The sequence below is a fragment of the Ramularia collo-cygni genome (assembly GCF_900074925.1).
Source record: "Ramularia collo-cygni strain URUG2 genome assembly, contig: RCC_scaffold12, whole genome shotgun sequence".
Lineage (NCBI taxonomy): Eukaryota > Fungi > Ascomycota > Dothideomycetes > Mycosphaerellales > Mycosphaerellaceae > Ramularia > Ramularia collo-cygni.
Window position 1 is genome coordinate 605,182 of NW_019716266.1, and position 15,316 is coordinate 620,497.

Consider the following 15,316-nt stretch of genomic DNA (forward strand, 5'->3'; position numbering starts at 1 on the left):
TCGCTAGCTATCCTATCGCTATACTAGTAGGTACTCTTAGTTCTCCGCTAGATATAGTTACTATAGGCTAAGTTCAAATATCTACGCTAGATTATATAGCGCTATTCTTATTAGCGTCGAACACCTTTATACGGGCAGGAAATATACTAGAAATAGCCCTAGACCTTTAATTATATTACTATCGTAATCCTTCCGCTCCTTATAATCTCCGTAATACTCCTTCTTAGTTAATATTATTCTACTACGATATTATTAGCTATTATACTTTAATAATTCTTTAATAGGATTATATAGACCGGCTTATAACTAGAAAGACGTTAACGCAGTTCGGACGGTCTCGGATATTATCGATCTTATTAGTAAAGCTATTATAGATCTCGACGTACTTAGTAGTAGGCTTAGCTATTATCTCCCTCTACTCGCGGTTAAAGGAGAATCCTATTTTCTTAAGCTATTATACGGGTTAGCGCTACTCTTAAAGTATTAAATTCCTAGCTTATACTTTTATAAAGTTCTACTTAAAATATCCGTATTCGCTATTATTATTCGGATTTTTAAGGAAAGTTCTAGCTCTTTAGTATTTCGTAGTATTAATATAACCTAGCTATAGGTATAGTAACTTAGGCTTCTTTGCCTTCTTAGGCTTTTATACGGGTAGTATAGAGGAGGGAGAAGAATATAGGTAAGTAATAAAGGGGTAGTATAGTAGTAGGAGTAGTAAGTATTAATATTAATATTTAAGTATTAATAAGAGTCGCTAAAAGAGTAGTAGGTCTTTATCCTACTACTCTTTTAGAGATCTTATTTACCTATATAGAGAGTTATATAGCTACCCGCGTAATGCTATTATACCTTTACTTTATCCTTACTATTATTACTTAGGTATCGTAGACTTAAATAAAATTACTTTAAAGAAGGAAAGCGAGGACATTATACGCGCACATTAAATTACGCTACTTATTACTTATTATATGGAATATACCTTTAATTACCGAGGTTCTAATACCCCATAATGCTAGCGTCGCACTATCGCCTAAAAGGATTATTGCAGAGTTGTTCTTAAAAACGCGCCGTACAAGGACGCAGTGATCTGGGGACGCCCTGCTTAATTTGCCGGCATTTGGTCGGGTTTGTTGGAGCAAGGTCTGTGTACGGCAAGCAGTCGTCACCATCCAGCCGACATGTACTTTCGACTTGCATTGCAATTCGCAAACTGTTGCGTTTAATGTTGTGCAGCGTGCAGTTGATCGACATCGGATGTATGGATTTTCCTTGGTCCTGTATATTTCCAACAAAGCTTGAGTACATCAAGAAGTCCAGGATTAACCCTGTATAGAACGTGGGTGATGGGTGATGCTAACTGAGACACTGACCGTGAGACACCATGACCACTCCAACCCCTCAAATTTCCGCCCTWTGGTTGTGCGCAGCTCATGCTCGCCCTGTAAAGGAGTGCCTGAACAACGCAGCACGATCKCGTGAGCATTTTCCCCATTCGCATGTGCAGACTTGCACCAACCACCCCTTTGCCGGGAGCCGGTATCATCTCAGTATCCGATGGAATGGAACGTGGGCGATATGATCTCATCACGACGACCTTCGATCCTTACTTTGGCTATATACCTGCTAAGACCTCAGCATAGCCTCCATCTGCGCTCTCCAGCTTACCGGGCATCTGATCTGCTGTAAGATGATGCCGTTGTAATATCGACTAGGCAATGGGCGATGCTGAGTACATTCTCAGTGTACGCAATCCTCCTGGACCAGATAGGATCCATAGGACACACTGAGATTGACTTTATGCTTGGGTCTCCCCCAGCAAATCTGCATGGCTTATCATGCCTCCCGCTGAAAGGAACAGCAACTTGAGGAGGTCCTGAAGCACATTGCTCTGTCCATAAACGAGCGCAGCCAGATCGTGCAATCGTAACGAGTGATCTTCACATGCAATCGTCCCAGTTCGTTCGCTACAATCCTCAATCGTCATCGCTGTCGCTGCCATATCCCACCAGTGGACCAGACGGCTTATCTGCTTTGCTATCCGCAGAAGGACCTGCCGTAAAGCCTTTCAATGCCGCGAGCGTAGATGCACCTAGAATGCCACCATTCTGCTGTTCTTGCGCCTGCTTGAAGTGACTCAATTGCAGTGCCTCTTCTTCAGTGTCGGTAGTGGGTTCGGTATCCCCTCCTCCAGCATTTTCCAGCATCTTACGTTCCCCTCCGCCCTCGATGCGGGCCTTTTCCGCGGCATACCAGACATCATCTGGGGCATTGTATCCTTGCAATCCAAAGCCGCCCTCAATCTTCCTCCGCTTCCTTTCTTCCTCGGGATCCGCACCTTCGTACTTTCGTCCCTCCAGCTCAGCAACATAGCTCGCAGGAAGCGCTCTACGGATCGCCTCGGCCGCCTGCTCCTCAATCCTCCTCACCTCTCGCTTCTGCGCAACGGGGTTGGGATCCACCGTCGCCCACCTGACATTCAGTGTCTCATCACTGTCCAGACTCTGATGCGCCATGGCCTCCTTCGCAAACTCGCTGTTCGCCAAATGCACATACGTCACAAAAGCAACACCGCGACTCGGCAGCACTCGTGTCCTCTCCACCTGTCCCCATTCCGAGAAATGTCTCGCCACCACCTCCTCAATATCATCCGTCACGTGTATCCGTCCAATATACAGCGTCCTGTTCACGCGCATGAAAGATCCCACACCACCCATGTCATCTCTGTAATCACTAAACTTATCCCGTCCAAAGCAATCCACATTTGAAGGGAAGATATCGCCCAAGCCGCCCTCTTTGCCGATTCTGCTGTTGGGGAGCCGGTGTAGGTATTCGCAGTCTGATCCTTTCGGGCATAGTCCGCGAGCGAAGAACAGACAGAAATAACTGCCCGGAACCTTGTCGGCGCGCGTGTATCCGCTGTCTCGTGCAATGTCACAGCGGCCTTTGGCTTGGTGTTTGGAGGAGGCGGCATCCTCGCGATCTCCGCCCGACCACTTATTGTACCAGATATTGAAGATTGTGCCAGTCTGGGGCGGTGGCTCGTTTTTGAAGGTGGAAGGGTCTTGCTGAGGACGCGCGGGTCGCCTCTTGCGCTTGATGATTTTGGTTTTGCGTACTTTTTGGACGGTGCCGTCGCTGTTGGTCGTCGCCAGCGCTGTCTCGGTGGGGGGCGCCGGCGCGGAGGTGTCCTCAAACAATACGGGCGTGTCGGCGGTCGTGTCGGCCATGATGAAGGTGGTGTTGATGTTGAAGAGCGAATGATCTTTGTCGCTGGATGGAATGGATCAAAGTTCCAAGAATTGTGAAGTTCAATTATGAAAGCATAAAACTAGCGGCACTTGCATAACTTTCTTGCATGTGAGAATCGAAACTCATGTTATTTCATCGTGAACGTCAATCACTGCTATGTGCACTATGTACAGTCTGTTCTCGCCAGCTACCTTCGTATTGAGCTCCATCTGATACGTCCTACACGCCCTCATAAAGCTTCTTTGAACTCAACGGTTCCACCGTCTCACTCGCCTGCCTAAGTTCGGTCCTCACCATGACATCCTCGCTGCTGAAAGACCGCGAATATGGACGTGAGTTTGGCGAGCGCGGCTCGGCAGAAACATTCGATTGAATCATCGCTTGACGATTATAAGTCGTCATCACAAAAGGATCGTTGGAGTTGGAATGCTTTCGAGGAGTCTTGCCGAAGAATGAAGCCAACATCGACGGCTTGCGAGAAGAGGAACTGTTCGGCTTCTCGTTCATCGAGTGGAATGGAGATCCTCCAGATGAGAGATCCTGGGTAGTGGAAGCCAGAGTTGCGGAGCGCATGGAGTCGGTCGCGGACGTCGTCACAGATCCCGAATCCTTCCGCTTACCAAAGTACAATCTCGCCTTGCTGTTGAATGACGAGAAAGTTCCTTGCGTATCCCTTCGGGAGATGTGTCCAGGCTTCAAGCTAGGAATGACACGGCCCATGCCAATTCCAAGTAAAAGATCGCGATAAGTCTTGACGGCATCGCGGCCGAATCCGAAAAATGCGAAGATGAGAACGCTGCCAACGAGGCAGAACCAGCGATCGTAAAAGGTCTTGCCGCCGCTGGGAACCATGATGACGGAGTCCCAAGAGTATTCGGTGGGGTGATGGACAGCGTTCCAGGAAAAGCTTGTGACGCCTGGAGAGACGTTGGTGACGAAGACGAAGACTTGACCGGGAATCAAAGCGATGACGCAGAGAGTGGAGAGCAGGTAGAGACGGAGGAAGCGGGACTTGGTGGTGTTGTTGTTCATCATGATTGTGTTGAAGGCGCGGCGGTAACGGATCAGGCGAATGAGGAGGATGACTGTTGATCTTGTTAGCGAGTAGAGTTGAGGGGAGGGGAGGGAGAGCTTCCACTTACTAGAGTAGTAGACGTCTACTGCAGTCCAAAAAAGAGGTGGCAGTAGCGAGAGCAGGATGTACAGCCAACTCCCATCCGTAGCGGGAGTGCATCCAGCGATGCCAAGAATGTAATATCTCCAAGGCTGCGTAATCCATTGGGCAAGCATCTGGAACATTGGGAGAACCACGCAGCAAACCAGATCGATGATGATGTCTCGTCGCTTCTTGGCCGCAGAGATGCTCCAACTCGAGCTGTTGGTGTTCATAATCTGTGCTAGACCTCGCAGAATCATGGCAACAGATGATGTGTACATGATACTCAGCACGACCATCAACTTGATCTGAATGTCGCAATAGATGGCGCCGGTGTACCAACTAGCGACGTCATCTGTAGACCAGATAGTGGCGTTGAGGAAATTCATCATGTTGCCGGCAATGGCAGCGGCGACGAGGACAGTTGCTCCAATATTGCGGTTCTTGAAATGAGAGACCAATGGTGGGGTGAGAAGGAGTACCAGCGCCAAGCTTGCAATTGCAAAGAAGATAGCAATCGGGTATGGCGTCTGTCGTTCGGATCCATCGGAGAGGTTGACGGTAGTTGACATTCTGGCAGGATGTGGCAGCGCTGTGCTGCTGAGTGGTTGAAGGCTTCGAGTGGCGGAGCGGTKCCGATGGGTGTGTGAGGGTGTTTCTTGCRAGAGGATGAGTGTGAAGATGGCGATGATGAAGAAGACAAGAAGGCAGAGACAGGTTGAAGGGTAGAAATGTTCGCGACGGTGACCTTTGGAGCAGCTTCTTTGCTTATTCAAGATTCTCAATAGGAGGAACAGCAACAGCGCAGCCTCAATGAGGATAATCGTCAATAAGACCGTGTCTTCGGTTCGCAGCCAATCGAGCATGACCCGCTCCGGCAAGCGGTGTCGATGAGTAGGGCAGTGTACCAGGAAAGCCACTCCTAGCTGGTTGGTGAGATTATCATGGCGTGTGACAGCATCTTCTGCAGGTGTAGTCAGGCCATACAAGGCTCTTTGAGCAAAAGTCTTGGCATGTAGGTTTGGGGCGTCGTCTGAATTCGGTGCTCAATAAGAATTCCTCAAAAGTAATCTGAGACCTTATTGTCGGCAAGCATTTTTTTCACACCAAAGTGAGTCTTCGAAGAGACACATGAAGGAGATTGAGAAGTGATGATGAGGATATAGATCGTGTGACGGGGAATGTGCAGCGGAGAATACATGGAGAGATTGAGAGCTCTGAAAAATGAGGCAGCCTATCTGTTCCAATATCGCAGATGCATGTACGCTGGGTGTGGTGTGTAAGAAATGGCTCCTCAGATTCCGGGATTCGGGAGCTGGTCTCATGATATAGCCTGCCATGGTCCATATCAACCAACGCCTAGATTGTCACAGACGATGCGGAGTTCGGCGTCATTGGCAAGCTAAGGACTCCGCACCGTCAGGTGATCCGATGCAGGGCTCATTGCAATCTGATAGATGTCGTAAAGTCAGTTGACGCGATCTTCAACATGCCACAGGATCACCATGGTGAGCGTATCGAACGGGCTTTCTTGTATTCGTATGTCGTCCTCCCGATATTGTACCCTGGCTTGATGCGGAATACGATTGAATTGCTCTGGGAGTGCATAGTATGGATATGAGAGTAGTGGACTTGTTTTGAGGCTGCCGAAGCCTCGCATACCAGCGAACATCCAGCTGGGGGCTAATATCGGTGAGCAGCACATCAAGTCTATGCATCCAGCCCACCTTCTGCCCGGCGCACCAAATGCGGTGAGTCAGTCCATGGCAATGATCGGGGTTGCATCGATGGAGGGAAAAGGTAGTATGAGAACGACAATATCTCCAAATGCGGCGTCCAATCATGACGCTCGAAGCGGCGCGTGGTGGGATTCCTGGACGCTCCGAGGGCGGTTCAACATCACAAAGAAAGTATCGGGCCATCGGTACCTTGCCTCGTGCCGTCTTCTTGCACTCTGATTAATGCCAGGAAATGCCCGAGCCAGTGGTCTTTGAGGGCGTGATGGCGATGCGGTCTTTTCGTTGGACCTTGGATTTCCATCGAGACCATTTCATCGCGTCGCATCGCCATCTGATCCCGCCGCCGATCGCAGCAGTCGTCAAAAGGACCTCCACCGCCTGTCTCTGTTCCTGACTCTGCAAACTTCTTCGCCCATTCTTGACGCTTTCGTTGGAAATGCGGTGACAAGTCGTGTTCGTGAGCAAGACGAGCAAACGCGCATCAAGATCCCCTCCCGACTGCCAAGACAGCAACCTTCAGCCCTACCGGATAAATATGGACGAATCGGCCGACTGCCGATCGCCTGGCATGGCATACAGCAATCCACTTCCTCCTTCTCCTCCTCTCACTCCAACCATCTCTTGCGACTTTCCATCAGAACTGGTCGGCAAAAAGGTCTTGCTGGCGACAGAATCCCTGGGTCCCGTCAACGGCGTCAGCAGGACAACTCAGAGTCTGGTTGACTACCTCCGAAGTCATGGCGTTCACGTCGCGACATGTGCTCCTCAATATAAAGGACAGCCGATTGTCGAGTCGACCAAACAGGAAAGACAGCCTATAGTGAACAAAGACTGGCTTCGCTCCATCGAAGCAAAGTCTTCGTCTCTTGGATCCCGGGCGATTGGTGGTGCGTGGCAGTGGCATTTTGACCATGATCGGGAAAAGGAGCCGCTATTATCAAATCAAGCCGCTCCCAAACCTCCAGTATTCAATCGTACCCGCAGTGAGGATACAAGACGGAAGGTGGAAGTGGCACGACAGAACCGTGTCAACCCTGAGTTTCGGTTGAAAGGCTGGCCATTGCCATACAACCCTGATCTCACTGTTGCCTACCCCTTTCGACTGGAAAAGGTGTACGACAGCACCTTCATACCCGATGTCATATACTTGGCCAGTCCTGCGTCTGTTGGATTCCAATTCCTGGTCCAGCTTAGACAGCTTGATCAGCCACCACCAACCTTGTTGAATTTTCAAACAGATCTGGCGTCATACGCCGGTATCATGTTTGCAGCTCCTCTTGATCGCTATGGAAAATGGCTGCTCCACATGGTCCAAGGCTTTCTCTTCCGCGCCGCTGCAGTACACACCATCTTCTATCCATCAGCATATGTGCGAGAGTACATGGAAGGAACCGGCGCGCCGTCATCAAAGATGATTCAATTAGGTCGCGGTGTCGACACGGAAATGTTCAATCCTTGTCGCCGCGACGAGGCTTACCGAAGGGAGATTGCTCCGGATGGAGAAATCATCTTCTGTTGCATTTCGAGAATTTCGCCTGAGAAGGGATTCGAGTTTCTGGCCAACGCTACCCAAAAGCTAAAGGACACCGGTCTGAAGTTCAAGCTACTCATCGTCGGCGGCAACAAGAATCCTGCTGTTGAGAATGAAGTCCGCGGATACTTCAAGAACCTTGCCGACTGTGTCACTTTCACCGGCATGCTTCGCGGCACTGCCCTGGCAAGAGCATACGCCGCTGCCGACGTCTTCCTTCACTGCTCAATTACCGAGACTTTCGGTCTCGTGGTGCTAGAAAGTATGGCATCCGGCGTTCCCGTCATCGCCCGAGATGAAGGTGGCCCATCCGAGACCGTCAAGCACGGCCGTTCAGGCTACCTCGTCGCACCAAACGACATGCAGACCTTTGTCGCCTACGCTCAACAGCTTGCTACCGATGACCATCTTCGCGCGGAGATGATCGTCAACGCACGAGAGCAGGCTCTCAACACTACATGGGACAAGATCAACAACCAGGTCGCTCTGCAGCTCGCCGCAGCTCTTCATCAACAGCCYCCCAAGACGTCCGAGGAGAAGGCGCGGGATGGTTATTATGGGACGTGGATCAATATGCTTTTCGTTTATTTGGCCGTGGGGATTGTGTGGATCTTTTGGTTTATTGCGGTGATACCCTTGATCTTGTGCGGTTGGGCACATGGTCTTTTCAATTGAGCACATACTTTGGGATTTGGGTGGATTTTTTGGGATGTTTTCCGCATGATGAGATGATGATGAGCGTGGCGCGGCGTTTGAAACAGACGCTCGAGTGAGTGAGAGGAATGGGTGTATGTTGACACAATGTGATTAAGATCAAATCGATTCCGTTGCACCTGTTCTGACGACTTCTCATTAGGTCCCTCGAGACCGAAAAGCAAAACAAACTTTACATCAAATCATAGTCATGCTTCCTCCGCAAGTGTGACCCTCTGAAATCCATTCAACACCCGGAAAGTGCAGCCTCATTATTATGTCAAGCCGTCCCAATCCAAGCCATAATCAGTAAAGGCCCAATCCCCAAAGGTATTCATGAACCTCGTATACCTCACGGCACGATCCGCATGCTCCTTAGACGTCCGATTTCCAAGCGCCTCAAACATATCAAAAACATCCCCCAAAGTAGTCTCCGGACGCAGGACCAATCTCTCCCGATACAAATTCCGCAAACCCTCGTATCCCTTCTTCGGCTTCAAGAAACTCAAACTCACAATCACCGTCGTAGCCCTGAAAGCGTGCGCGTTGACTTTAACAGAGCGCCATCGAGCTTCTTGATATTTCCCCTCCGTGGACTTGAATTTGGAGAATGCGCGGGATGGGCGATTGCTGCCTTGACGTCGGAAAGAGTTGATTTTAATGGAGAATTCCCTGGCTGGCCACCATAGGCCGTCTCTGCTATCTCCGTAAGGTCCCTTGCACTGGTCGAGTGCTTTGCCTAGAAACCATCGCAGGGGAAGGATGTGGCCTCCTTGTTCGCCGCTGTCTGTTGACGAGTTTGGGCCGTTGTACATGGCGAGTTTGATTGGACGCGAGTGCTTGATGCAGAGTCGGAAGGTAGTGTTTACGGAGCTGAGGCGCGAAATTGTGGTGATGGGTTCCATTTTGCGCGCCTCGAGGTCTCTCCAGCGGATCGCGTCGGCTTGGTTCTCCTCGTCTTTTACGGCTAGAGCTCCCACCTCGACGATGATCATCTCGAGGAGCTGGATGTTGAGTTAGTTACCTCGAGCACAAGAATGTTGGGCATGGGATTGGATGCGCACCTCGGCGACGTCAAAGACTCTGCGCGCGGCGGATGACATGTTGATTTTGGTGTTGGTGACTTGGTGAGATTGGTCGTGGTGTGGGAGATGAGGAATGCTGTGTGGTGGTGGCGTGGATGGAGTGTTTGGTTGTCGATTTGTTGGGAATTGAGGAAGTTGGTGGATGTGTTTTTTGAAATTAGAGATGAAGACGCGCGAAATTTATAGACGGAAAAGGTGGGGACCGTCCGTGCTCAGAATTGGAAGTGAATATAGAAAAAAGTGAATATGACCGTCCGTGCTCGGGATCGGAAGTGGCTGTGATCTTTTCGATCAGAGTCGATCGGGGAATATGATGCACATGTGCGGAAGAGTGGAGACTGTCTGCGCTCAGGATAGGAAGTGAATATGTCTTCTCGATCAGAATCACTCAATCACGTCAAGGAGGACTTTGTGCTCTGAGTTGAATATAACCCTCCGTGCTCGGGATCGGAAGTGGCTTGTGATCTTTTCGATCAGAGTCGATTGGGGAATATAATGCACATGCGCGGAAGAGTGGAGACTGTCTGTGCTTAGAATAGGAAGTGAATATGTTTTCTCGATCAGAATCACTTAATCACGTTAAGGAGAATTTTGTGCTCTGAGTTGAATTGCACTCCGCTGTGTAGTAAACAACTTCAATACAAACCAGAGATAAATTACATCGATCCTGCTGGACAAATAGCAAACAAATTCCAAACACAATTACTTTTCTCCAAGTCCAGTTCTTCTGTGATCCACAATTCCACATCACAACCGCATAAAATTCATAAGATAGTCGATGATGAATGAGCATCACTTATTGAACAACAATGCCCTTCTTCCATGCCCCACCGATGTTCGATCCACAACTTCGGTGAAATGGTCGAAGACGTCTCCCAGCGTAGAGTTCGCATTGAACACCCAATCTTCGACGTAAGTGTTTTGGTTTTCGCCAAACCCTCGAGGTCTACGGAATTTGATAAACATTCGCATTACCCTGTCCTGAATAGCATCTACCCCGAGATTGACTCGACGCCATGATGCTTGCGGATGCTTGGCCTTCGTTTGGCGAAACAAAGCAAGTCTATGAAGTGGTGTACTTTCATAGTCTTTCGTTCTCTTGACAGTATTGATACCGTTCTTAATGACGTTGGAGTCTTCATACCCAAATTTGGAGAGATACCCGGGACTTCGCCCGGTATCGTAGGTGCCTAATACGTTGGTGTTAAACCATCTCAGCGGCCGGACCAACCCTCCTTTGTTGCAGTCGATACTTGTTGAGATTGGTCCACTGAACATCGCGCGTTGGATCTTGGAAGATTGGCGGATACAATTTGAAAATGTCCTGTTTACCACTTTGAGACGTGAGAGTGATGTGATGGGCTCCATTTCGCGATGGCGTCTGCTTTCCCACTCCTCCCACAAGCCCGGGTTGAACTTCTTTGAATCCTCATCAGCTATAGCTTGTAGTGTTACCTCGATCAGGATCATCTCAAATAACTAGTACGAGCGTCAGTCATTGCACATGGTGATCTTAATATCTGCTTGACGCATACCTCTGGGATGTCAAACACCTTGGCAGCGGCGTGTGACATGGTCTCGGTGTCGGCTTTCGAATGGTATGGGTGATGGTGTTGTGTCGTGATGGCCTTGGAGTCGAAGGAGTTGATGTTGTTGTAGTGGATGGGGAAGAAGAAGTGGATGTTTGAAAGTGCAGGCTCGGAGGAAAAGAGATATGTCGAAGAAACTTGGATGCCGTCCGTGCTTGATACGGAATTACATGTAAAGCTGAGGCATGCATGTGATATCTCAAACGAGCGTCGTCCGGCAACTTTGACATTTAAAAATTTGGTGACGTGGACAAGTTTGACGCTGGTATGCAGTATCGGCACGATGTGAAGCTGAGATTCATTGAATTGATTTTCGAACTGTCATGAGCACATGCTTGCTTATTGTTGGAGCACAATGCTAGGGATGCGGCCACGCTGGATCTAACTTTCACCTTACTTTTAGGGTTAGGGCTGGGGTAGTGATACCAGCTTTTAGATGACGATAGTGAGRTCACTTTACATCCGATTACCTTTGTTCTTTTCCCATCGTAAATTCATGACCATTCTATTTATATTTGCAGAACGCTCACATTGATGCCATGTCCGAGCGTCCAGTACATGTCAATCCCCGAAACGCACACGTCCTGAAATCGCAATGCTACTGACCATGCAGATCAAGACATCCTAGCTCCAGTACACCGAAGTTGGCAGCACAACGGACAGTGCCCTGAGTCCRGGCAAGGTACTATTCGTCTCGAAACTCTCAGCTAACGGGCCCACTAGCAAGCGGTAATGCGTAAAGCCCAAGTAACCAGAATGCCCACAGCTTCCAAGTCAAACGGTCAGCTTCGAATCCTCGTAACACAACCACTCGGCCAGCGACGACAAGTCCAAACATTGTGCAAGCGATTGCCGTCATCCGAGAGCAATTCCACCACATACAACAGATTGTCGAGGCGGGCACTACTGGAAGCGCGATGCTCCATCTTGCCAGCTTCTCTCCCAGAACCAAGGGCGCCGTTCGCCGGTCTTTGATTCTGTCTCCCGACTGGTCCTTCAAATCCTGCACCGACATGGTGAAGAAGATGATCAAACTGATCCCGAACAACCACCTTACTGCAGAGTCGGGAAGAAGTAATCCAAGCCCTCTGGTCGCAACCTGGAGAGACCCCTTTCCATAGAAGAAATATGCTGTTGCGATGACGGTGTTGCGGATGATGAAATTCTTGTCCGATGCTCCAAGGTCATTGTAAATCCACGTCAAACAGATGAGAATTGCCGTCTCTTCAACGGCTCCAAGGCAAAGATGACAGACGATGCCAAAGATGGGAATCAAGGATGCCAACAATCCTCTCGTGTGTTCCRCCGAGATTCGGCCTGCAGCAATGGGTCTCCAAGGTTTGTTGGCGGCGTCTTCTCGTGCTGCATCGATGCTTCCTTGATTTGCCAGAGTGAATATAAGAGTGTTGCACCAGTTCCAGGCGAAGATCTCCAACGAGCAGCGCAATATCGTTGCCAAATCGACGCTTTTGGTCCGTGGGATGAGAGCWGTAGAAAGGAGTCCGCAGAGACCCATGAAAAATTGTGGGAGCACAAAGGTGAGGTGATCGCTTGCTGTGAAGAGCCATATCGTGTACAAGTTGTAAAGAATGGCATCCGTCGACATTGCTTTCATGCTACCCCTTGTTCTTGTGGCTCATTTTCGATGTGACCGGATAGACGGTTTCGCAGCCATGAAAGTCACTTACAAAACACACAAGACATGAGCAACATACCGTCTAGGTCAGTGAAGCATAGAGCTGTGGGAATTGTTGAGCAGAGGTGACGCGTGGTTCCGCTACGCATTAATTGATCGTCAAGACCAGAAAAGTGCATGAGACCGTCAAAGGTTAATGTGCCTTATCGTCATGTCCGACCGCCATCGCGCAAACTGCATTTACTACATCTGGAAGTGTGTTCTTGCGAGCTGTCTGCAGCTCGGCGGGCCTGTCCAATGGGAGCTAGGAAACGAATCAGACGTCGCTGCAGAAACGCCCTAGCAGCTCGACTCTGCAGCAGGGACAGATCTAGCCAGACCTTCAACGAGCTCGTTGTTGACCATCTAGTAGAGCCGAGATTTGTAGACTACCGTGCGTCTAGACCTCTAGCTATTGTCGAAAACTCATCCTCGATGCACCAGAGACATGGACGAGCTGAGGCAATCCTACGTCAGATCAGCCAGATTTCGATGCTTGTTGCAAGGAGCAGAACTCAAACTATATCGCACAATGTTCCAAATTCTATGGCCACCATAACAACATTCAGTTAGCCTCCATGACCAACTCAAAAAAGTGCGTCTCAGACTTGACACTTCCATGATCAAGCACATCACGCACGTCACACGTCGAAACGCAACGCCACGCCAACATGGCCACCGTCGACATTTACGRACCGCCTTCCGGTCGCGACGTGGACGGCTGCATCGATTGCAAACGACACTTGGACTGACTATCCTAGGCATCCGCAGAACTATCTAGCGATACTCCCCTCCACAATCTCCCAAAACTTCAACCATCTCGTCTCTCCTGCTCCTTCTCAGAACACTTTCGATCCCGTCCCTATCCGTATCATCCAAATTCAGCCCATAGACCTTCAGATTATCCCCTGCATTGTCACTGACACCCCACCTGGTACCGACGATGACCGCGCCCACGATTTCGAAATCCAAGACCCATCGTGTCGCGACATTGCTCACGCTCACTCCATACCTTCTAGCGATCCTGTTCAAGACCTCCAACAGCTCCTGAAACAGTACCCACGAGCCCCAGTTCAATATCATCTCGTAGTACTTCCTCTGACTCGGGGTGATGGATTCCGCAAAGAGTGATGCAGGTTCGGCTTTGCCCAGCCACTTTTCCGCGAGGAAGCCGCCCAAGAGCGTGCCGTATGTTAGGAGCTTCACATTGTGTTTTTTGCACACCTCCGCCATGTGCATCAGTGGCCGCGAGTCGATTAACGAGAATTGGACTTGGTTGGTCGAGATGTTGATTCCTGAGTCCAAAATCTTGCGCATGTGGTGGGTATCGAAGTTGCACAGTCCCAGTGCGCGTACGCGAGGATCGTTTTGTAGGTAATTCAGGGCTGTCATGTACTGTGCATCGCCGTAATCTTGCCAGTGGAACTGCAGAAGGTCGACATAAGTGGCGAGCATCCTCCGACAGCGCTCCGTCACATTCGCTTCGACCACTTCCCGAGTGATGCTCGTGGATGTAAAGACACAATACTTAGTTGCGCCGAAAAGCAGCTCCGGGTTCGAGCAGCCAGCTCTGAACTTGCCGAAGATTATTTCGGCGTCGCCGTAGTGGTCCGCCATGTCGTAGGCGGTGAATCCATATGAAGCATATTGCGAAAACTGAGATTGTATTTGAGCGCTCGAAGCTGTGCCCCAGGATGGACTGGAGAGTTGCCAAAGACCAGAAAAGAGGCGTGGCACCCGTTTCTCGCCTAGCTTGAACGTCTCAACATGCTCGTTCAATGAAGGAACTTTGATGAGCGGTGGGCCCTGGCGTTGATCGATTGTAGTGTCTTCAACGCCTGATACCAATCCTGACGCTTGTAGTGCACTCAGGCTACGAGCATAAGGATAGTTATCTGATGGAAATTGCTGTTTCCCGTCTAGTAGTGCCTGAAAGAGAGCGGAGACTACTTCAAGTTCAACATCATCCAATCTCCGCGAACCTGACGGCGTGAGAAGAGTCTTCTGAATGGCAGTCAGAGCTTGAATGATGTCTCCATCGACACTGCACAGCGCATAGCTCAGCTCGTTGCTCTTTGCTGCCGATGCTCCTAGTTGCCAACTCTGCTCAACGAAACACGCCAAGACTGGTAGACTCTGGTAGCACATGCCGCAGCCCAACATCGCTCGCACTCGGCCTTGCTGTGCGTGAAAACTTGGTGCTACGAGTGGCGCCCCTTCGTGACTCGTGAACATATCTCCGTAAGACGATCCGCAGTGCTTCTTCAGGTAGACTTTCGTGCGGTCTTCGAATGTCATTGTGAGTGATGGATCCGTAGCCAACATCGAACGCAGTACCGATCGCAGACCGTCTTCCGGCAGGTTCGCAATGATCGTGTCCGTCATAAGGTTGACATGAGCCATTTTCACATCAACATCGCATGAGGCACTCATGTCGCCGCATGTGAGCTCGAGGCACAGAGTCTTTGAATCAGTCGGTCGGTACTGGATGCTGGCCACCTCGTAGTTGATGCACCGCTCGTCAGGGAAATCTTGATGTCGATGAACAGGGCAGCGAAGGAAGAGGTCGGCGTTCAAGGTGGGTCTTATGGATTAC

The 15,316-nt window shown here is 49.9% G+C and overlaps 7 protein-coding genes; 1 reads left to right on the top strand and 6 right to left on the bottom strand.

The window, feature by feature from the left end:
* Positions 1-1,976: 1,976 nt before the first annotated feature.
* RCC_07745 (probable pre-mRNA-splicing factor cwc2) lies at positions 1,977-3,230 on the bottom strand (the record flags this gene model as incomplete). Its single annotated transcript, XM_023773000.1, has 1 exon — positions 1,977-3,230. The coding sequence occupies one exon, from the start codon at positions 3,228-3,230 to the stop codon at positions 1,977-1,979; it is 1,254 nt and encodes a 417-aa protein (XP_023628768.1).
* A 241-nt stretch (positions 3,231-3,471) lies between these two features.
* RCC_07746 (uncharacterized protein) lies at positions 3,472-4,980 on the bottom strand (the record flags this gene model as incomplete). XM_023773001.1 has 2 exons in its annotated part: positions 3,472-4,337; positions 4,395-4,980. 2 exons carry the CDS (start codon positions 4,978-4,980, stop codon positions 3,472-3,474), a joined length of 1,452 nt encoding a protein of 483 aa, XP_023628769.1.
* Positions 4,981-6,682: 1,702 nt separating this feature from the next.
* RCC_07747 (related to glycosyltransferase) lies at positions 6,683-8,353 on the top strand (the record flags this gene model as incomplete). Its single annotated transcript, XM_023773002.1, has 1 exon — positions 6,683-8,353. The coding sequence occupies one exon, from the start codon at positions 6,683-6,685 to the stop codon at positions 8,351-8,353; it is 1,671 nt and encodes a 556-aa protein (XP_023628770.1).
* A 293-nt stretch (positions 8,354-8,646) lies between these two features.
* On the bottom strand, positions 8,647-9,474 carry RCC_07748 (uncharacterized protein; the record flags this gene model as incomplete). XM_023773003.1 has 2 exons in its annotated part: positions 8,647-9,375; positions 9,436-9,474. The coding sequence occupies 2 exons, from the start codon at positions 9,472-9,474 to the stop codon at positions 8,647-8,649; spliced, it is 768 nt and encodes a 255-aa protein (XP_023628771.1).
* Positions 9,475-10,248: 774 nt separating this feature from the next.
* Positions 10,249-11,030, bottom strand: RCC_07749 (uncharacterized protein; the record flags this gene model as incomplete). XM_023773004.1 has 2 exons in its annotated part: positions 10,249-10,935; positions 10,992-11,030. 2 exons carry the CDS (start codon positions 11,028-11,030, stop codon positions 10,249-10,251), a joined length of 726 nt encoding a protein of 241 aa, XP_023628772.1.
* Positions 11,031-11,748: 718 nt separating this feature from the next.
* RCC_07750 (uncharacterized protein) lies at positions 11,749-12,660 on the bottom strand (the record flags this gene model as incomplete). The annotated part of the gene is made up of 1 exon (XM_023773005.1): positions 11,749-12,660. One exon carries the CDS (start codon positions 12,658-12,660, stop codon positions 11,749-11,751), a length of 912 nt encoding a protein of 303 aa, XP_023628773.1.
* Positions 12,661-13,497: 837 nt separating this feature from the next.
* RCC_07751 (related to protein priB) lies at positions 13,498-15,018 on the bottom strand (the record flags this gene model as incomplete). Its single annotated transcript, XM_023773006.1, has 1 exon — positions 13,498-15,018. The coding sequence occupies one exon, from the start codon at positions 15,016-15,018 to the stop codon at positions 13,498-13,500; it is 1,521 nt and encodes a 506-aa protein (XP_023628774.1).
* Positions 15,019-15,316: the final 298 nt, after the last annotated feature.